Source organism: Haliotis rubra, unplaced genomic scaffold (genome assembly GCF_003918875.1).
Source record: "Haliotis rubra isolate DU_JTF1 unplaced genomic scaffold, ASM391887v1 Scf51, whole genome shotgun sequence".
Classification (NCBI taxonomy): Eukaryota; Metazoa; Mollusca; class Gastropoda; order Lepetellida; family Haliotidae; genus Haliotis; species Haliotis rubra.
In genome coordinates, this window is record NW_025767202.1 from 441,479 (window position 1) to 464,767 (window position 23,289).

At 40.6% G+C, this 23,289-nt stretch overlaps 1 protein-coding gene across 1 annotated transcript in view; it reads right to left on the reverse strand.

Annotated features, from left to right (window-relative positions):
* The window catches only part of LOC124292146 (CCR4-NOT transcription complex subunit 1-like), a 52,077-nt gene that overhangs the window by 10,373 nt on the left and 18,415 nt on the right, over nucleotides 1-23,289 (reverse strand). Inside the window, 30 exon segments of the mRNA XM_046729195.1 lie at nucleotides 108-176; nucleotides 602-859; nucleotides 1,753-1,854; nucleotides 1,960-2,077; nucleotides 2,221-2,384; nucleotides 2,951-3,190; nucleotides 4,450-4,684; nucleotides 5,671-5,738; nucleotides 6,327-6,514; nucleotides 6,517-6,533; nucleotides 6,843-7,000; nucleotides 8,532-8,720; nucleotides 9,078-9,194; nucleotides 9,594-9,698; nucleotides 9,898-10,038; nucleotides 10,325-10,477; nucleotides 10,885-11,025; nucleotides 11,555-11,857; nucleotides 12,152-12,286; nucleotides 12,543-12,653; nucleotides 13,144-13,260; nucleotides 13,856-14,035; nucleotides 15,492-15,632; nucleotides 16,239-16,490; nucleotides 16,965-17,043; nucleotides 17,425-17,535; nucleotides 18,130-18,254; nucleotides 18,712-18,899; nucleotides 21,296-21,436; nucleotides 22,186-23,044. Coding sequence (XP_046585151.1) covers nucleotides 108-176; nucleotides 602-859; nucleotides 1,753-1,854; nucleotides 1,960-2,077; nucleotides 2,221-2,384; nucleotides 2,951-3,190; nucleotides 4,450-4,684; nucleotides 5,671-5,738; nucleotides 6,327-6,514; nucleotides 6,517-6,533; nucleotides 6,843-7,000; nucleotides 8,532-8,720; nucleotides 9,078-9,194; nucleotides 9,594-9,698; nucleotides 9,898-10,038; nucleotides 10,325-10,477; nucleotides 10,885-11,025; nucleotides 11,555-11,857; nucleotides 12,152-12,286; nucleotides 12,543-12,653; nucleotides 13,144-13,260; nucleotides 13,856-14,035; nucleotides 15,492-15,632; nucleotides 16,239-16,490; nucleotides 16,965-17,043; nucleotides 17,425-17,535; nucleotides 18,130-18,254; nucleotides 18,712-18,899; nucleotides 21,296-21,436; nucleotides 22,186-23,044 — 5,205 coding nt within the window.

Here is a 23,289-nt window from a genome sequence, read left to right on the forward strand (position 1 = left end):
CATGAGACTGGTGCAAGAAGTCAAGAAATTCATAAAGCTGGTCAGGGGTTATTTTCATTCATAATCCTAGAGTGTATGCAGCCACAGCCACTTCTTATTTCACGCACCTGTAAACTGCTCCTCAGTTCAGACAAGAAGGATATGGGAGTCCTTGTCTTCAAGTATGAGTCCAAGTCCTGAAAAATAAAGCAAATAAAACAATAATCATTTTCCTGCGAAAGTGAAAAAAACACACCAATAATTATGTTGTGCAAATCCCAAAATATATGAATGGAAGATAATTTGGACAATAAAGGAATCACTTCATTCACTCTTGTTATATACAAGACATTTTGTAAATATTCAAGTTCATGACATCTGGCCAGAACAGCAAGATAATTTGAAATCATCATACATTTCACTATATCCAAGTATTTTCACTTGGTTACAAAGCTTGATTTCACACCAACATAACATTTCACAAATACTAACTATTTATAGTATTTCTGTTGTTGGTACAGTGGACACCCTGAGTCCCTTAAGTCTACAGCTGGACTAGAAAAGATAGGGCTGAGAGACCCCAGGGTTCACAAATAGAAAGACACCGGTAAACCTTGCTTACCTTTTTGAAAGAAGCTGGCTGAATCATGTTGACAAAGTTGGTGAGGATGCGAGGGGGATGTGTGATGTCAGGCAGAGTGTCAACCTTTAGGTTGGGGGTGAAGGGGTCGGGCAGCCTCATGTTGCGAGGGAAAGCACTGAGAATGAGGTTACGCATCTGGATGCAGTTGGGTGGGATGACATCACAGAATGCATAGTGATAATCACAGAGGAATTCTGGGAAATCATGTAGCAAGACCAGCAGGACTCGTAACGTTCCCTGAAACAAAAATACATACGCTCTCACTGACCTGAATAACACATTTTGCAGTCATGGACTGGAGCAGTAACATATGCTGTCCTGAACAAAATCACCTGGTTTTAAACAAAAATGAATTTCAGTATTCTTATTCCTTTTTTCCTCACATAAGCAGCACTAGTAGATCACAAATGGAGAATAACCCTGACAGTCTGTATTATTAAAAGAATGACCAACTGGTAATCTCAAACATAATTTTTTTCAGTCTAAGTAAACTTAGACTCAGTATTATTCGTTACACTGCTATACTGAGTCTAACAAAACCTTGTGGAAGGTCGCGTCAGGTAACCTTTGAGCGACCTAGGACCGTCCAATTAAAGGCGAGACGGCCGAACGGATTTAACCAATCCGACAACGGCTGCTATTTAGGGTTCGGCGGGACTTACAAAATGGGCGCGAACACTGATCGCCCAACAGACGAAAATCCGCATAAAACACAGATATTTGACCTGCAGTATATACGCTTTGGGGTTTCTGGTGACATGGTTATCATTAGCTAATATTTCCGCAAGTTGACATGCTTGAATACTGACAAAACGCTATTTTCAGCGACTGTTTACTCACTGTTGTGGAGTGCTCCATGTGCATCACTCGGAAGCGATCATACGGAAAACAGCATTTGGAATCGTTCGGGTACAAACTTTTTCGAGGTAAAAGTTCAAAAGGTATGTGCAAATGTCCACTTTCGTGATTTGGTAAGCTGTGTTCTGATTGGTCAATTGGAAAGGTTACCTGATGTGACCTACTAGGTTTTGTTAGACTCAGTATAGCAGTGTAACGAATAATACTGCGTCTAAAAATTAGATCTCAGGTGGCACCACTTGCCTGATAAAGGTACAAGAACAGTTCCTTACCCTGTACAGAAGCTGTGTTGGCTTGGTCAGTTCAGCATTCCTCAAGAAGGGCGAGAGGAAGCGGAACAGGTCAATCAACAGCTGAGCATACATCCCCCAGCCCTGAAACATGGAGTCACGAACATCAACCATGTGAAAACTCATCCGATATGAAACACAAAGGCAACTTATTAATGATGAAATTCCATACGCAGTGATGGTACGTACCCTCTGTTGAGGTGTGAGGGCCAGAAGCCGACCGATGAAGACGCGGTGAGAGACCAGCTCTAACCAGGCATAAGCAAATCCAGGGGCTTTCCCAGGCCTCAAGATGTGGAACACATGGCTAAAAATAAACTCAAATACTTAGAGACTTGGAGGATAGAAGCTCATCTTGTGTAAAATATCAGTGGAAGCAACACACACAAATTCTACTTGTCATAACTAAAAGCACACTCACCACACAGTTAGCAAAACACCTAATCTTACCAAAATGCTGCTAACACTTGAAAGTTGATGCTCTCTAGTATGGGTTCTGGTGCGTTCAACTCGATGAAGAGCATGATAAAGATGCGGTGATAGGGCAGCTGCTGGAACTCTGTGTAGCGGACTTCATGGTCCTGAAGTAGCACCCCAGCAACTATTCCCAGTACCTACAGGGGGATGTCCAGTGTTAGAAAAGGCAAAGCATAGGTATGTGTGGGTACAGCACTTTTGTGTGTTTGTTTGTTGGTTAATGCAGCACTCAACCGTATTTAAGTTGCATAATGATAGTCTGTATGTAGACCAGATCTGCTCAGATCACCTAAATGTCAAGGCCATCTATGGCCGACAAGTGAGTATGATTGCCAATGGTTTTGGAGAAAATGCCTGCTTACTGTCGAGGAAATGATCTGTAGATGTTGCAACAAGTTTTAGACCTGTGTAGGGAAATCATCTCGCTTTCGATCCGTAGGCCTCGACAGGGCCTTAAAAAAAGTTTGCGTGGTGAAATCTAACTTTGATTGAGGAGGGGGTGGTTCCGTTGTTACATCCCTTTCCTTTTATATAGTACTAGGGTAGGGTCTATATACCTATATGTCTTTCTAATGCTGTTTCTAAGCGTGACACGCCCCTATGATTCTGTTGTCATATTTATCAACGATTGTTATCATCCTTATTCTACAAAGCAAGTAAACACGAACACTGTTACAGAATCAATGATTCCCCCGCTCCTCACCTTGTTGAGTAGGTTGATTTTGGTGACAGTGTTGGTTGTGTCCCCTGAGTGTTTCACCAGCAATGCAATGAGTCGGACAAAAGCATCCAGTGTGTGGAAACACTTGGCTCTGATGAGAGTAGGGCTTGTGTGAGTCTGCTCGCTGAGAGCCCGGTAACACAGATCCACACACATCTCGGTGCACAGACGGAAGAAACGGGTGATTAAATCATCGGTCTTGAGGATGCCTTGCTGGTGCATCTATAGAAACAGAAACATCCACCTATTACTATAGACTGAAAGGACATTGGACAAATTGCTTTTGTACTTCATATTGCTGGCTGTATGTGAAGTTTTGACAGTATGAATCTTACATGTTCTGTCACAAATAGAAACCGGTTTCTTTCAGCATTGGTTTGCAAAGTTTTGAAATGCAAAGTTACATATTCATTGATGTATCGTAACAAGTAAGAATGAAATTGAAACGGCCTCAGAGAACTAGGCTTGCATTTGGAGCTGTTATTTGTTATAGCACAATAGTTTTACAGACATGCAACATTCATGTCAATTTTAGTCAAAAATCAAACAGTTAGATTCATACATACATAAACTTTGTGCCCTACTGCAGAGCTGAAGGCTAGTTTGTTAATTTAGTTGACTTTAGGTAGAACATGCATGATTATCTAGTGTTGTCTGCCATGCATATCAGAACTCACGTGGACAGTTGTGTAAAAGAGAAATTAGAGACATCACTATTCTCTTGAAGAGACAAAATGAGAGGATAGGTTTAGAGCTGACACTTCAGTGCCCCATAAAATGCAAACCTGCAATTATTATGATAGCTAAAAACACAACCCCACATGACAATCCATATCCTTCTTAATATTCAAGACATATTCTGGATATATGTAGAGTGAAGAGTGATAAAAGAATTAATCATATTGTGATATCTTTTCAAATCTAAAATGCATAATGTCTCCATTCAAACAAATAAAATTATTCAAAAAGGATTCCACTGAGCTTTTTCCACTGCTGCAGGTTCGATTCGACATAAATACACTGCATGCTTTTATTAATTTGTAATAACACTGACTTCAGTTTTAATTACATTAAAGTCCCTGTTGAAATATTTTCCACATTTTGTATAAACCATTTGTCACACTGAACTACTGGATAACTTCCGCTAAATAAATATTACCTCTCCCATTTCCATACCATCTTAGCACAACAAAAATCTTTGAATCATGGATTTAACAAACTACCACGAATGCCATGGACATCAACCAACAATAATATACCAGTCATCATGATGAAACACTGAGTTAATCCTACAGCAGGGCACGGAAATGCTTGACAGGAAAGTGGTACGCTGTGAGTGTAAAAGCAGATTTCAAACCTTTCATCACTGCTGTGTAAGTGACTATGAGTGTGGTGTGCAGGCAATGGTCACTATGAGACTGCTGTCTAGTAAATGGGTGAGACATGAAGGGTTCAACCACAAACAAAACTGATCGTACCACCTGCTGAACAAAAGCAGAAAAGGCCTTTGTGCTGTCCCGCCCAGCTGCCGGAGAGTGGTACATGTTGACCCACTCCCTCAGTAAATACTCTGTTTTCTCGTTCAGGCCTGGGGGGTCATCAAACTCTCGCTCTTGGGAGATTCCTGACTGCATCATGGAAGTCGGGCCACCTGGTGTTCGATCGAGCAGGCCTCCGTCACTGTTCTGACGGATGATCTCAATCAGTGTTGACAGGCTGGAAGTAAGTATCCGCACATGACTGTTGGGGAAAACCCAGCATAAGATGCTTCTGTCCATCAAAGGCTTGTGTTGCATAGTATACAGTAACTGAACAAATTGGAAATTTTATACAGAAATTCAGGTGTAAATAAGCTACCGTATCTAAAAAAGTGATCAGAGGTGAGGTGAAACAAGATTCTATATCACGCTGTTTATTGCACCCTTTTGTTTGTTGTCTAACGCAGCACCCTGCTATAATCCAGCCCTATGATGGTTCTACATGAATCAGACATTCCAGTGATTGAAACTGTGAGCAACACTGTTAGAGCATAATGACACAGTGTATAATGACACAGAGCATAATGACACAGTGGATAATGACACAGTGTATAATGACAGTGTATAATGACACAGTGTATAATGACACAATCCACTAACTCAGGACTGATACCTGGCTCACGATACAATACATCAATTCGAAACCTGTGTTGTAAAACATACAATACAGTGTGTGAGTGAGTATGGTTTTATGCCGCTTTTAGCAATATTCCAGCAACATCACAGTAGGGGACACGAGAAATGGGCTTCACACTTTGTACTTATGTGGGGATCAAACCAGAGTCTTCGACCTGATGAGCGAATGCTTTAACCATTAGGCTACCTCACATACAATACAAGTAATATTGATGTAAACGTGAAAAACTAACACACTGTTCAAGAACCAGTTAAAGCCTGTTCTCTAGTATTTTCTGGGTGGTAATAAATACCAGTATCTACATGTGTCCCTAAGCTTATAACTGCATCTTAACAACAACCCATCATAGCTGTCTGATATTTAAAAAACAAATGATTCAGGGTTGTGACTTACCTATAGAACGGGAGATAATATGAAATATTATCGGAATTCAAATCACCCATGTTATCAGGATAAGTATTATAACGCTGCCTCATTGTATCGTTAACCCTCTGGTAACAAACACTATTTTGTAATGTGATATTTACCCTTCTGGGTGCTGTCTTGATCGGGATGCAATGGCACCAAGAGCTTCTATTGTGTTGTAGAAATCAGCCTGAGGATTAGAAACAGTCATAAAGCAATTATACAACTAACTTCATCAAGTTCCAGTGTTGTCTCTACAAATCTTCATCAACATCAAAATTGCAAAAAAATCCATCATTCAAAGCTCACTGACATTCTGAAAGGAATATATTTTACACCAAATGACACCAAAAATTCACGATGTACACAAAATGGTTAAGAGTGATCAAAGAGTGAGTGTGTAAGTCTTGTTTTCAAGTGTCAGTGGTAATTCTATTCCTTTGTTCCAAATACTTGGATCAAGTCACCTATTCTGCTAGCCTAACGCTACCAACTTGTGAGAGAACAAGTAAAATCAAATGATTGTTGTACTCATTGACAAATACCATTTGAGAGCTGCAATTCTGAACCATTTCTCAATGCTTGGAATCCGAGCTAAATAAAAATTTGGACCTAATTAAACTGACATAGTAAACATTTTGTCCTGTTCAAGCAGCACAAACTACACAACGAGGCCTTGTGAAATAGGTTTGCACTATTCTTCTTGGCAAGTTTAAATGTCGAATTTCTATGGCTTTGGTTACAGTATGAGTCTGACATCACCACTGGAAACACTGACCTCACTGACGGAGCTGTTGTGCTTGTCGTCAATACAGAATCGTTGCACGAGCTGCATGGAGAAGGACACAGCCACATGGTTGAGACCATTCTCCATCAGCTGGGACAGGTACACATCATATTGCTGCAGGTTGACGAGGCCGCTGCGAATGAGGCAGTCCACTGCATCTATGTTGTACTTGAACTCGTACGACACTGGATCAAACATCTGTCAATAGGAACAATTACAGTGTCTCATTGGAAAATGAGCTCCAGTATCCCATGATAAAAGACTTTAGCAGCATCTTCTTTGAAAGATAACACAGCTGAGATCACATGTGCTTCATAGGGGTCAAATTATGAAATAACGGAATTACTGCACATCAGGTTTAGGATAACATATCACATGTGACATTGTTCTCAAAACTACCACTAAATCAACTGATGATTCTAATAATGTACTTCTATTAATAGAATGGATAGCTAAAAAGTGTACAGCTGAGGCTATTCTTGTTAGAACTGTGACCTGTGCACTGACCTTGTGACCTCCTTGTTGACCCACTGTGGCCCATATGCCCGGGCATCCTGTAGTCCTTTCAGTACAACAAGATGGCACTCCCTGAAGCGGAGCAGCATTTCCTGGTCTGTGTTGGTCAAGGAGTTCATGGAGTACTGGTCAAGCAAGCCCTCCACAGCCTACAATACAAACACTCGTAGATTCTCTTGGCAGACAAAACAGCAACTTTCTTCAAACAAACATTCAGCTACTGATAATATACAATTATTGACTTCTAGTGAGGTTGATCCAATGATTTATTGACCTTGGACATGAGATATTCACTGAGGCGAATATGTCAAGCCGAGGTGAATATCTCATGTCCAAGGTTGATAAATCATTGGATGAACCGAACTGAAGTCAATAATTGTTTTATTATTTGACAAAAGTACTGAATACATTGAATACACAGTCTTGAATCTCCGTGGTGTCGTTTCGTCTGCCATTTTGATACAGATGGGACGGAACTCTAAACCAACACAGTCACAGGGACGAAGCGATGCCTATCTAGCTTTCTTATCTAGGTTGACGCAAGCAGCAGGAGTTCACAGCTGGAATATCCCAAATCTATTTTTAGCCACGGGAGGTGCTTGGTTATATCAACCTCTTACAGGCCCTCGTGTCTTTCGCGAGGATTAAAGATGTTAAAAAAAATAAAACATATTGTCATCCATTTGTGTCAAGATCGTTTAGTTGAGAGTCAAAATCGGGTTTCAATCGACTTGCAGAAATAACAATAAAGAATTGGTAGGTGTCATGTTGAGTGGTGCTTGCATGATAGGCCAATCATCCATGATTATGTTCACATTAAGTTTCAATCGATTGCATGCGATAGTAGTGTAGCCGATCGGCTTTCAAAGCAGGCGGGTGGGGCTATACCTGTCATGTGTGTCCGGGCCTTGTCATAATGTATATAATACTGTGTAGCATTTTTGAGTCAGATAAGTCATCTCAAAAAAATTGTTTACTTATCAGGTATTTTACTTATCCAAAATATCAAATTAATATCTTTTAATCCTACATATGTAAAGAACAACTTATCAGGGGGCCTGTGCTCAGCGTATTGTCAACTGCTTGACCGCCAGCGAGGTTGACATCGCTTGTTTGACTGGAGACTCAACGCCCCTCATGTCATGTGACCAAGTTTTGCCAATCAGAAGGGGAAAATCTACCCAGTTTAGTCATATAATAATATCAATTATCAGTAGCTGAATGTTTGTATTTTGAATCCTTAGGTGGTTTCCACTGTATTTTGAATCCTATTAGAATAGCATGCTTCCAAAATGCATTATTAATATGTCTGATTCATAGCAGTATGCCATCTTAAAGTTACTAAACAAAGAAATTGTCTCAAACTTTGGTTTGTACATTGTTTAACTCTCACACAGCACTATTCCCACTATGTCAAGGTAGTCTGCTAAGAATCAAATCTGGACCAGTAATTCACATCATGAGCAATGATCTATGCAGCTGGGATAGGATGACAGCCATCAACCAAGTTAGCTAGCCTTTCCACAAGGTCCTGCTATTTGCCTCTCACAACAAGAATGGGTTGATGAAGATCAATTTGAAACTGAATCTTCATTGTCACAAATGAACCACTCCTGTGTCCTGCTTAAATTCTATTCAGATTTCAAGCGGTGGCATATGGCAATATGTTGTTCTACATACCTTCTGAAGTAAAGCTATAGCTGTAACAATCTCTCTGGAGTTCCTGGCAAGGAGAACAGCCTCCAGCAGACTGTGTAGCTGGGACCCCATGGGGCTGCCAGCAGGGATGCCCATCATCTGCTGCAGATGCTGCTCTATGTCCCGGGCAATCTTCTCATAGATCATAGTGATCTCATCAGGTGCGTAGGACTGAAACATACACAAACATTCACCATCTCCCTTCCTTCATATAAAGAAAGGTAGCCTCAATATTAAATTACATTTTCATTAAATAACAAACCACAAAAAGATACTGACACATTTAGAGCAGTGAAATGTTCTTTACTTGATACTCAGATATAAGTGAGTGAGTTTAGTTTTACGCTACACTCAGCAATATTCCAGCTAGATGGCGGTGGCGGTCTATAAATAATCAAGTCTGGACCAGACAATCCAGTGATCAACAGCATCAATGGATCAGCGAGCCTGTCCACCTGATCCTGTTGGTCGCCTTATACGACAAGCATGGGTTACTGAAGATCAAATCTAATCTGGATCTGCACTTACTGGTGTGGGCTTTGAGATTCCAGGAGGAAATGTTGCATCAGTGAGGGGTAGGAAGCCAGGGATGTTCCTGGCAAACTCATCATACACTGCAATCTGCTGGGGTGTCACTCCTCCCACCTGAACAACAATCACAATAGTGAAAATCATTTTACTGCTTTTATATAGGTTTACAGTCCATTATTGAACCTAACAGTCAAAAGGAGTTGGAAGGACAAAAATCTAAAAAAATCAACCCAAATCTAAAACAATCACATGTCAATTACATCCTCAAATATGTTGAAATGCTCTCAAGTAATTTTACGCATGGAATATGCTGATATATTTTATAGGCATGTTAAGTATTAAGTCATTAGCACACCCATTCTGGGACTTAAGCCTTGAGTCCAAAAATTCAGTTCTGTCTTCTGAGTTCAACTAAAAATAATCTATATAACACTAAAATGTGAAAAAAAATTATGATATGAGGCAAGTTTGAGCCTGTAGGCTTGAAAGTATTTGGCAGAGACTGCAACCCACCTTGAGTCGGATCTGATCCGGCATCCTCTCGGCTTGGTAGGGCAGAACAATAGGATCACAGTACCTTCTTCCCTCAGATCTGGCGTGTTTCCTCAAATCAAACTCCTGCCAAATCAAATAATTTCCTTCATAAAGAGTTTCAACATACAATATTCAAATACACAATGAGAAGTAAGTTGTTCATGTTTGAGAGCATGTTACTATGAATAATGATGAGTTTGCTTATTGCTGGAGAGATCATCTGAAGCAGTGTTACTGGTGGTGGCTGTCATATTTCTGTCATCTGTGAGTGTTGAAAACTTACAGTAGCGAGTCTCTTGTCCATCTCTGGAATAGCCCTCTCCACCGCTGTCTTCTGTATGAAAGCACAGGCCAGTTCTGCGTTGTCCTGAGCCACAAGAGTGGCGGCCTCTTCGATCAGAGTCTTCTGTGCGTTCGTGGCACCCTATACAACCAACAGTCGACTCATGACTCACAGTACTACATTAAACATATGCTTAGGAGTGATCATAATTATGGGAACATGTCTTTACATATAACTGACTGAGCGAGTGAGTGAGTTAAGATTTATAGTCAGACACATGAATGATTGCGTTAATATTTCTAGTTACACAAATGAATGCAGTCTATATACAGTAATAAACATGTCAACAGGGTCACATTTTCACTATTAATAAAGACATCTAAAAAACAACATAGTCTAAGACAGACACGTGTGACAGATGTGTTACCCTGCTGGCCATGAAGGCGTTCTTGAGGTTGTTGTTAATACTGATGAAGAGCGGCTCCCTGCAGGTGATGAGAGCCAGACCGGCAGTGATGTTGCGCACCATGTAGTGTGCAGCCGACCTCATCCGCATCTCCTCGGGGTCCAGGGCAAAGTCCTGGCAATCACACATTACAGTTAGAAATTGAACATATTTGCTACAATTTCAGCAATGTCCCTATCTTGTCTTGAACTTTGTACTTTCTGGAAATCATCACTCTTCAGGCAATATTGGAAAACATTTTGCTGGAAACTTGATATGAAACATTGTTTTTTCAGAATAATACTAACTATCACACAACCATTATCAATCTGTTAATATCATCATCAAAAGCATCATGATGTAAATATATACTACCCTCATCAAGACTTATGATTCTAGTTTTAATACTCAGAATAAGATCAATCAAAGGAAGAGATCAACCTCAAGGATTCAAATCTCAATAAAAAATGAACAGAGATAAAGCTCTCAAATATGCAGAGATTGAGATTAAGTGACACATGTGCCGTCATGATGCTACGTACTTTCCTGACAATCTGTTCACATGTGGTTAATGCTATCTTGATTGATCTCTCCACTACTGGTGGCAGCAGCTCCTGTACAGACCTCTCAATGGCTGGACGCACATACTGCTTCAGCTGTGGGTTCTGGTGCAACAGAGCAATCTGCAAAACACACACAAGTAAATCAGGACTCGTTTGTAATACCATAAAGAATTCAAACCTGTATCATAGTTAAGTGTAATAGATACACAATGTGGCACTTGTCCAATAGCCCAATGTTAAAGATATCATGAGTTACAATGGAATGTTAAGGCTTCTTACGGGCATCCTTACATTGATCATCACTCAGACTAGTTTAATATCGAACATATCTAAATCTTTCTGAACACATCTGAAGTTAATTGTTGGTTTACCGTTTCAACACATTTTTAACAATTGAACTAGTTTCCACTCTTAGGATTCACTCTATCAATGTTTCAAGAATGAGTGTGAGCGAGTATGGGTTTACGTCGCTCTGAGCAATATTTCAGCAATATCGTGGCAAGGGCAACACCAGAAATGGGCTTCAAACATTGTACCCATATGGGGAACTGAACTCGGCTCTTCGGCGTGACAAGCGAACACTTCAACCACAAGAATACCCCATCGCCCCCTTTTCAAAAATGCAGACTAGCAGCATCACACATCACACCTGGTCATTGATGATGATGTGCTGAGCCAAGCCTGTGAAGGATGAAGCATTGACATCATGGAAACTGTACGTCGGCTGTGGTGGCAGGTTCGGTGTTGATACTGGTGCTGTTGACGTAGGTGTAGACATAGTTGTCACAGATGTCACAATGGGTGGAGGGATAGACATGGAAGTGAGGCTGGGCACCACAGATTCTTCCGCTGGTGGCAATGGCGTACCGATCTGAGGTTTGGGTGCAGACAACTGGCACTCAATTGTTGGTAGTCGCATTGGGTCTTTTAAATAGTTTGTGGGCTTCAGTTCCTAAAATATGAAAGCACAATATTGTAAAGTTGATCAATGTTCAACAGTAAACAAACGTCACCAGTCTAATTACCAACAAAAAGGAAGACACATTAATACTTATTTACATTATTACATTCAATGCAATGTTAAAATACATAGTTAAAATTCCTCAACATAAAAGAATGAAAACATTCTTGAAAATTAAGTTTTGAGGGAAGTCACTTTTGAGTAGTACCCAAATACCTATGGGTATGACCAGGGAAAGCTTGAGTAACATATTTTCCAACAAAGCAACATGGGACTGTTACTTACATTGATATCAAGCCCCAGTGTTTTACATAGCACTTCAATTTCAAACTTGAGGTTGAGTTTGAGGTCTGGCTCCATGTGGAGCTCAGCTAGCACATTCATGATGGCCATGGTCCAGGGATTGGGTGGGCGGAACACCTGCAACAGACCAGTATGTGAATGTCAAAAGAATTACACCACTGAAATGTTCTTTAGCACAGCTGTTGACAAGTTACAGCTATATCACATCAGTCTGTAAGGAATTAATCTGGACTTGGTTGGCCAGTAGTTAACAATATGGCGTCATGCGTGCTGACAGCTAACTCGCAACTCTCTACACTTTGCAGGAATAAGGAAGAACACATGTTCTGCTACAGAATCATCTCAGTCTGATGAAATAAAACACGAGCCTTACCTTGCTCTTGGAGCATGACTCTAGCACTTTAGCACTGAAGGGGACAACGTAGAGTAACTCCTGTGCACCCTTCTGATAAGCTTCGTACAACAGGGCTTTCACATCAATGTCCTTGGAAAAGAATAAATACATAATGACTTTAATGAGAATGGAAATCCATGGCAAATACGAAACAGGCTATACAAAGGAAACACCACAAATCAAACACAGACATAACTCTAGATACACATGATGTCAAGATCATGCAAATCATGGATGTCAACTTGACTTGAGAGATGAGACCAAAGATCAAGTCCAGTATATAATATATCATTGGCCTGATAAGCTCTGCTAATGATAATCCCAACAATCACAAGAAAATCATCTAACTACTAGTCTCAAAATTATGCCAAGGTACAAAGTATTACTGGCATGAATGTTGTTATGCGGAAATCAAAGACAGTGTGAACATCAACATACTGAAATGTCCTCCAAGAATCATAGCCAAACATATGATGTACCAGTGCAGTCAAACTTAAAGCTTATCACCAGTAAACAACCTACATTGAACTTTTCACTTTTGACAACAACCAAGCAATCAGTACAAGTGGCTAATACTCACAATCTGTAAGATGGGTTTGTTTTTTCCTAGTGTGAGCATTCCCAACCAGTGACCGAGATTTTTCAGCAACGTTCGGTCTGAGAAGTTAGCAACACCCTTGTCGCTCCTTAACAGAACCTGTAAAAGTAAACACTTTGGTTGTCATATATGGTTACATGAACTGCGTCGGTCACATGCACAAGAAATGATTCAATCAACTGTCCCAAAATATCACAGTAATGGAATTTGAAATCCATAAGTCAACTCTGCGATCACATGTTAATTTATCATCCCCCTTCTAAAATCAGCCAAAAATATAAATGTTTTGAAAGCTGGAGGAATTTATTCAGGATTCCGAACAAAGTGCCCTTGGCAGACAAATCGGGAAACAATTGTTAATTTGTTAAAAACTGTTAATATTTCAATTTGTTATGTAACAACTTTGACATTGCACAGTACCACTCATTCAATACAATTAAGTCAAATTAGGCTTCTTCCACTGTTTCGTTTGTTGTGAGTGGAGAATAGTTATCAAGCCAAGTCCGAACTTTATTTACATGAAAGAAAACCTTTGTTGTTCACATTGGGGAATTTTTGCTCACAAATGCTGCAGGCTAAGAGCCAAATATCGACCTCTGCAGGGGTCTAGATAAATCCCTGAACTTACACAGAGGATGACAGAACTCTGCATCATGTAGTATGTCCAGTATTAGTGATGGAGAAAGAGTCAAACCTTGATGTTCCTGAAGGTTTCCTTGATGACAGTCTGTGTCATGTTGGGTATCTGCAGGACGTCGATGAAGCTGGAGTAGAGCGTGTGGAAGTTGGGTTCAATGCTGGCTCTCTTCATGACCAGGTACTGGGAACACCACGGCATATACTCCTCTCCCACTTGCTCTTTCAGCTCCTCGCCCTGCAACATCCAATAAACATGTGGATCAAAGAGGAGTGAATGTGGACCACAAAGAGTGAAAGTGGGTCACAATGAATGAACGGGGGTCACATTGAGAGAACATGGGGCACAACTAGTTAATGTGGATCAAAAGTGTGTCACAATGAGTGAAAGTGTGTCACAATGAGTGGATGTGTGTCACAATGATTGAATGTGTGTCACAATGAGTGGATGTGTCACAATCAGTGAATGTGTGTCACAATGAGTGAAAGTGAGTGAATGTGTCACAATGAGTGAATGTGTGTCACAATGATGAAAGTGTGTCACAATAAGTGAAAGTGTCACAATAAGTGAAAGTGTGTCACAATAAGTGAATGTGTGTCACAATGAGTGAATGTGTGTCACAATGAATGAAAGTGTGTCACAATAAGTGAAAGTGTGTCACAATGAGTGAATGTGTGTCACAATGAATGAAAGTGTGTCACAATAAGTGAAAGTGTGTCACAATAAGTGAATGTGTGGAACAATGAGTGAATGTGTGTCACAATGAGTGAAACAATAAGTGAATGTGTGTCGAGTGAATGTGTGTCACAATGAGTGAACGTGTCACAATGAGTGGGTGTGTGAGAATCACATATGACGCGTGCAATGAGTGAATGTGTGTCACAATGAATGAGAACCAGTGTCACAGAGTGAATGTGTGTCACAATGAGTGAAAATGTCTCACAATGAGTGAATGTGTGTCACAATGAGTGAAAGTGTGTCACAATAAGTGAATGTGTGTCACAATGAGTGAATGTGCGTCTCAAAGAGTTAGTGCCTGTCACAATGCATGACAGTGGGTCACAATGAGTGAAGTGAGTGTTGTCCATATTATGAAAAATGCTACACAGTGATTTTCTAAAGTTGAGAGTGGTTTAGGTGAATGTGTGTCTCAAAGAGTGAATGTGTGTCTAAAGGTGAGGCCTGAGATGATGAAGTGGGTTTTGAACCTTGCTACACTTAAGAATATTTAGGTGAGGTAAGGTGAGGTAAGGTGAGGTGATATGGCGATGTGCATGCGTGTGCATGTGTGGCTGTATTGCTTGTAATAACCCAGACTTATCTTGTTTCATAGTGCAAGCTCACAGTGATACCATGCCACAGTTAAGTATGAATACCCCACTCAGATACATTATACTGACTCCTAGCCGACCAGTCCTTGTTGTACCCATTAATACCGAGCGCTCTAACCACTACACCACAGAGGTGGTCCAGACGGTTTAGGTAATGCTGAAGAATCTTTTCTACACAAATAACTGTTGGTTGTAGAAATCTGTTTGAAGCACTTCACCTTAACTCATACATGTTCAAGAATCCACATGACAACATTTCTTCACACCAAAGATCAAACGTTCAATTTCAACACCCTCTATGGAAACCAGAAAACATGAAACTGAAATCTTGACACAAGCTCAACACAAACATCATGTCCTACCTTCGGTTGCATATTTGCGAGGGACAGATTGTTAAAGATGAAGAAGACCTTGTCTTGAAGTGATTCAGGTGGCACGGCTATCTCTTCCTTCCCCTGTCCAGCTAGCAGGGTGTCAATGTTGGTGGCAGTAGCGATGGAGGGCTGTAAAAATAGTAAGCATGGTGCTAGAGGACTGATGGTATATGCACACACAGCTTGTTGATTAACAAAGCACTCTGCAATATTCAACCTAAATGACATCTATCTGTAAATATTTATGTCTTAACCACAATCTAGTCACTGACATCATGAGCATCGGTCTAAGCAGTTGGGATATGATGACCTCAACCAAATCAGCAAACTTAACCATCAAATCTCATACAACAAGCATGGGTTATTGAGTACCAACTCTAAGTAAAATGTTCGTGACTGACTGAGTTTGGTTTTACGCCGCTTTTAGCAATATTCCAGCAACATCACGGCGGTGAACACCAGAAATGGGCTTCACACATTGTACCCATGTGGGGATTCGGAACCCGGGTCTTCGGCATGACGAGGCAAAGCTTTAACGACTAGGCTACCCCACCGCCCCTCAAATGTTCATGAGTACAGTACAGTTTTTAATATGACCTTCTAACTACCTGTGGTATGTTCTGATGTATGAAGTACTATGCTTACTAACACTGTCAACTGAAACTATTTGTTGTTACAAGGATGTTAATCTGTTTCATCAACTCATCACCACATCCAGCAACACAACTGCCTTACCTTGGAAAACGCAGGTCCTGGTGTAGGTCTGGTACTGGTGGTATTGACCGTAGTTGTTCCAGACCCCGCCCCCGCGCTCGACACCACAGAGGCAGCAGCCCCTCCTCCAGACACAGCCCCTTCTGTGGTCCTGGCAACGGGGTTATTGGCTGGCTGTACAGGGGCAGGTGCTCCACCCATTGTTGGGGTGAGGGCCCCTGTTGTTTGTGCCATAGGGGGAGGTTCCTGGGACCGGGCACCAAAGTCAACGAACTGGAGGACAGATATATAACCATGAATTTGCAGATCAAAAAGAACTTACACACAAAAAGCAGTTTTTTTACACAGGGAATAAGCCTGTGTCAGCTGACAGAGTGTCACAGTGGTAATTCATGCAGCACTTTAACAAAGGAACCTAAGGAATGTTCCAACTTCGCACTGAACACCAGCTAAATCATTCAGACCAACATAAACATTGTCTCCATTGATGACAATCAGTGTTGAGTGCGTTATTGATGACAGGTGGTTCTATATTAAATGGAGTCAAAAATATAAAGTTTCACATTTAGGAATATTAATATAATATCTAAACAGGGTACACCAAGTTTAGGCTTCACATAGTGCAACGAAGTACAACAGATATTCAACTATCTGTGAGGGAAGAGGACTGGAGCAAAGTAATACTTTTCACCAACATGTTTTCTATGGTGCTATGCCAGGTGTGTGACTGATGGGAGAGTTGTTTACCTCAATGAGATGCTGAGGAAACTGCTGGAAGTGCTGTATCGCCGCCAAGTGCTGACAATACTGGGGGTAGTCCTTTAGTCTGAAACATGGACACATGCATACATTATTGACAATATTCAGGAAATATCTGGGGATATTGCTTGAAATCAAAGCAAACACACAGTCAATACAGGATAATATTAACATGTATTTGTACTTCCCCTCCATCAGTTAGATGTTTTCACAGAGGTGACTGAAACTTAATATCCCAATCTGCAGAGTTCACTTGAGGAATGCAGTATAGCAGCTGGTCATTTAACGTCTCAGCATTGACTTTAAAACTTCTCAGCACCACATACTACTTGTGTAATCGACATATTATTTACTGGTAAGCATCAATAGATGTAAATGGTGATGACACAAAGCAAAGATCATTCTCAATCAATATCAAATTCTAACATCTGGAATCTTGTAGCAATACCTTGTTTTGAATCGGTCCAGAGCAGCAATTCCAAAATAATACATCTTGCTCCCATAAGGTTTTCTCAACGCCTCCAGTATATACCTCAATGCAATGCCAAGTGTCCAGTACCTGAAACAACAAGGGTTGTAACTAAACACAGTGGTGTGGACAGCTGACAAGGTTCAACTAAACAATTACCCATACTTAAAAGTTAGGGATCATAACATACTGCTTAGAAGATAAAGACCATCTGAATCTTTCCTATGACTACAGTAATATAGTCAGGTGGTCCTAACCTTTTTTTTCAGTAGTGTAGTATTGCAGTATGTTAATCTAAACCTGTCTGCAGACTTGTGAAGGAAGATCTGAATCAAGTGACTTGTCAGCAGAATCACATCATGACTATTTATAAGTGAACCCTTGAGCTGGCACTATAAATAGACAAGCAGCCACTTATAGCCTATCACTGCTGACAAAACACACTGATACACTAGAAACAACAGGGGCTTCCTCAGCTTTCCAACTGTTTCACTTTCATTACAGAAACAACAAGTGACTGCTTTAACATTTGCCATCTGGTAATGCCAATCAACACACATCTACAACCAAACAAACATGACTACAGATCTCATTTGTTAAAATCACAAAGGTTGGTTCAACAATGACTACTGCATTGTGTATTCTGTGACTACTGGTTTTATAGCAGTTTTTGTGGCTACTTACGTAACAATACCCTGTTCAATGATGCCCCCGAAGAGCACTGCTGTTGTGTGCAGCTCCCTCTCAGGATACTGTGGGAAGAAGCGGTACTCCTCAAACAGGTTCCGCAACATGCAGGCAAACACATCCTGCAACAGATGGAATGTCAGATCCAACGTCATGTATGTATCACTTAGCAGCACCTACTAAAACTATACAATGAAAACAGTCAAGGACCAGCTCATTCTTTCATATAGCTATGATTGTCATGTCAAATATGAAATAATCAACTAGTTGCATATGACGTTGTTACTTTCAACACAGGTAGTTTTGTAAATGTTTCCCATCAATGTTATGGAACAAGTATCCAAATACAAACTTTTGTTTCAGGTTTCTCTTTCTCCCAGTTTTATGTAAACCAATTGGGGTCTTGAGCATTTTACTACTGAGCAAAGTTTTCATAGCACGTGCCCTTGACAATATATCAAGAATTTGCATCTTTAAAGCTAAAACAAAATTATGCCAAATGAGTGCACAAACCAAGAAAATTTTCATGGACACATTGTTATAATAAGCACTACCATACTATGCTTTGCAACACCCTACCCTTTCAATCTTGTTCTGTGAATCTTTGAATCTCTTGAGCATCTCAAGCACTTCATCGATGGACATGGTGGGGTGCGGAGGCTGGTTGTAGATCTGCTGAAAGTATGAATTGGCCTTGTCTTCTACCTCCTTGCTGAACTGCTGGGTCATCTCCGGGAAGATGGTAGACATGTCCCCAGGCGGCCCGGCTGGAGAGGAGGAAGGGAACACATACATCGTTAACATCATGTACCATAAAACAATTGAAGTCTAATGATTCATCTTACTCTGTAAGTTTGGATTAACATTTCTAATCTTCCTGCAGTCAATATGCTAAAAGAGTCAATATCTTACCAATGATTGTCATAAATTCATGACATGACATATTTGAATGTGAAAATGTTTTACTGGTTCTGTTCACAGCTTGACCAGTCATTGCATGCTGCAATTATTGTATTTTCACCGTATGTAAGGAATGGTGTCATCTGCCTTTTTGTTGTTACTTTGATGAAAATGCTAAAGTTCAAGCTCTATGATGGTAGTTTGCACCAGACAATCCAGTGACTGACATCATGAGCATCAACCTAAGCTTTTGATATTCTATGACATGTCAGTGAATTTGGCATCTGATCCCATTAACCCTTTCAACACCGCAGGCCGCTTCAGCGGCCACAACGTTATGAGTCCCCAGACACCGGAGGCCGATTAAGCGGCCAGGCAGTAGTCACGTCAAAATGAGACATAATTTTAGGAACCTACCTGACTTATGATTCATATCTTAAATCTATCACATTTCACAATGTCTGAAAACACTTATTAAATTTCAATTTATCATATATTATCAGCAGAATTAAAATTATAAACTATTTTTCGCAATGTTATTGAAAACAACGATTCTCGGACACATGCTTCGGCAGCGGGTCTACAATAACATTGTGAAAGAGCAAAGTAACGATGTTTCGAGGAATTCATTGAATAAATTGAATAAACTAATGAATAAAATCAACAACAACATTCATAAAAGTTGTCAAACGTGCATATAAAATTACTATTTCCATCTTTTGTGCGATCATGTAATGCAAGTCAAGTCACTGACGAAAGTGACATCTCGCTCTCGCCGCCTCAATCTTCACGCCGGACACGATGTTTAATGCGAAAATATATACATGAAGCATTTTTGTCACAGGTCATAACCTAGCACGATACGTCCAATAAGTTCCATAATTTACGTGCACAGGTAGCGATTTCTTGCTTAATATGTTCAGAATAGCATTATTTTACCCAAAACTTTTGTCTAAATCTGAAGGTTTTCGCTTTACGAGGACGGTATCCATTGCCGTAATATGATTGGCTGCCTTAGGTCACGTGTCTGATTTTGACCAATCACGACCCTTATAGCAGACTGTGGCGAAAAAAGCCATTAGAAACCAATCTTTATCCAATAAAATCGCTTCTTACAACTGTGAAAATACTCTTGGCAAGGGTACAGTGATATTGTTGATGTTCAGAGCTTTCAACGATGCCCGCCATCAAACGATTCGGCCTCGACGTTATGCATAATGGCTTCAAAACGGAGGTATTTTCCGTTGTTATGTCATGTTACCGAGCGGAAAGCCACAGATATCGGGAAATAGGCTAACCATACATATTATTTAAGAAATCTTTTTATAATAATTTTCTGATGACGTAAAATGAAAATATAAAAGAAAAGGCACGGGCATGTTATCACATGTCACAAATGGAAAAAATCGCCATAGTTTTTGCTTCTTTCGTGGTTTATCTGGACGTTATAAATGTAAGCTTGCATTTTCATTCAAAAATACATTTATTTAAGTTGTAGTTGTATTATTTGAATAATATTATAAAAATAAACTTCATATTTAAAAACAGTAGGATTAGATCTTTTAAATGGTGTATGGGATGTAGTAGCAATAACGTTTTACAAGCTTATAATTTCCTTCATAAACATAGGCTTCATCTATGACCTCAGGGTCTCTGGGAACTCGGTGTCACGGCAGTAAATGCCTCTGGTTGACTGGTGTTGAAAGAGTTAATCAATTTATCGAAGAATGTGTTGTCGAAAACCAATTCTAATCCAGATTTACAGGGTCTGATTCATTTGCAACTGGGTGTCACTTTATATGAGTCCAGAATGAGACATATGTTGTAACTGCATTATCTCCAAAAACGCTTTAGCCACTAGGCTACCCCACCGCCCCTAGTGTTGTTGGAAGAGACTGAGAATATTAAAGAACCAATCAAGAAAATGGTGTTTTGGGATAGGACTGACTGACTGACTGACTGACTGCTGCTGTTTTACGCCGCTTTTAGCAATATTCCAGCTACATCACGGCGGGGGACACCAGAAATGGGCTTCACACATTGTACCCATGTGGGGATTCGAACCCGGGCCTTCGGCGTGACGAGCAAATGCTTTAACCACTAGGCTACCCCACCGCCCTTTGGGATAGGAAGAGAAAGTCATGGAATTACGCTAGACAATGAGGGTGTGGTAAGATTCCAAGGATGTTATGGATTTTAGTGTCCAAAAAAAAAATCTCAAAGGAAAACTTGTCATGCTTAGCAAGACGTGATAATGCCCTACTTCCAGTGGGCCTTGTGCTAATCCTGTCAGCTGAGGATGCCCCTTGTTTCACAGCCACCTGGGCACTCAGATTGGCAAGAGAGTTAACTGGATTCCTTGGGGGACCCATGGCTGTAGATATGGGGGTCTGGAACCCAAGATCTGGAAGGGATGACAAAATACTTTGCACAAGGAAATAAACATCATGATCTCAAGTTACTGTCATCTGTTCAGAAGCATACCCATCAAATCTTTTAGTTAAGCCCCACGTCCAACATACAGAGCAATCAATAAGCAGACATGAAGACAACCCATCAGTACCAAACAGACTGCTGAAGCCTATCAAGCAATATTCAGACTTGATCTTTCTTTTGACAAACATGAAGAGTTTCCAGATATTATACAGTTTGAAAAGTTTGGTTGGTTGGTTTGTTTGTTATTTAATGCCGCACTCAGCAATATTCCATCTTTAATTCAGTGGTATGTAAATAATCGAGTCTGGACCAGACAATCCAGTGAGCAATATCACGATCATCGATCTACCAGCTGGAATATGATGATATGCGTCAACAAAGTCAGCAAGCCTGACCACCCGATCCCGTTAGTCACCTTTTAGGACAAGCATAGGTTGCTGAAGGCCAATTCTAACCTGGATCTTCACGGGTCAGTTTGAAAAGGATCACCAGTACTATGGTATAATGCCTGGATACAATTTAACAAGAAAGGCAAGATACTTTATGGATAACATCTCGACTATATTAACATATCTCTACATCTAAACATACAAATGTCTTAAATAATAACAAAGTTGTTATCCATAAAGTATATTGCCTATATTTTTATTCACCAAGTTCTAAAATACCAGTGAAACAGATCATGAGTAAAAATATTCAAAATCAATTACAACTTACTTTGAAACTGGGACGATAATGACTGAATGGGGTTGAATGCTGTGTTATTCTGTTGAGAGATTCCAGAGAAGCCTTTGGAAGGAGAGCCTGGTGCAACAGATCCAGCCAGTGATTGAGGAAAGCCTGAAGATCCCCCGGCAGGAAAAGGTGTGGACCCTGATGGAAACGGTGTGGACCCCGACGGAAACGGCGTAGACCCTGACGGAAACGGTGTGGACCCACTTGATGGAAATGGCGTGGACCCACTTGATGGGAAAGGTGTTGAACCACTTGATGGGAAAGGTGTTGAACCACTTGATGGGAAAGGTGTTGAACCACTTGATGGGAAAGGTGTGGACCCACTTGATGGGAAACCAGATGATCCAACACTCGTGGGAAAGGCTGAAGATCCAACACTTGTTGGGAAAGCTGAAGATCCAACACTTGTTGGGAAAGCTGATGAACCACCACTCGTAGGGAAGGCCGAAGAGCCAACACTTGTAGGGAAAGCCGATGAGCCAACACTTGTAGGGAAGGCAGATGAGCCAGCACTAGTCGGGAAGGCAGATGAGCCAGCACTTGTGGGGAAAGCTGAGGAACCAACACTTGTGGGAAACGCAGATGAACCAACACTGGTAGGAAAGACTGATGACCCAACACTTGTGGGAAAGCCTGATGATCCAACACTTGTGGGAAAGCCAGATGATAGCCCTGTAGATGGGAATGCTGAGGATGCACTGGATGGAAAAGCTGATGATGCACCGGTGGTTGGGAAGGCTGACGTGATCCCACTTGTAGGGAAGGCCGAGGAGGCCCCGGAACCTACTGCTGACTGTGTGGGTGGTGCTAGGACATTGCCAATGTTAGAAAGGGGATCCATCTGTCAGAAATAATATGATTGATATTTACCATCTCAAACATCATCCTAATCAACAAAAGTCATCAGAAGATGGCAAATCACCCCGGCCCCTACAAAGAACAAATCATCTGACAGTAACCTAAAGTCTAACTTGAATTTTTTAGACTAAGTCCAAATTGTTTATATGGAAATCCAGAAAATTAAAAATGCCAAAAATCTGAATATAGCAAAAGGCACCACTTCAAGTTCTGTTTGATATATATGTA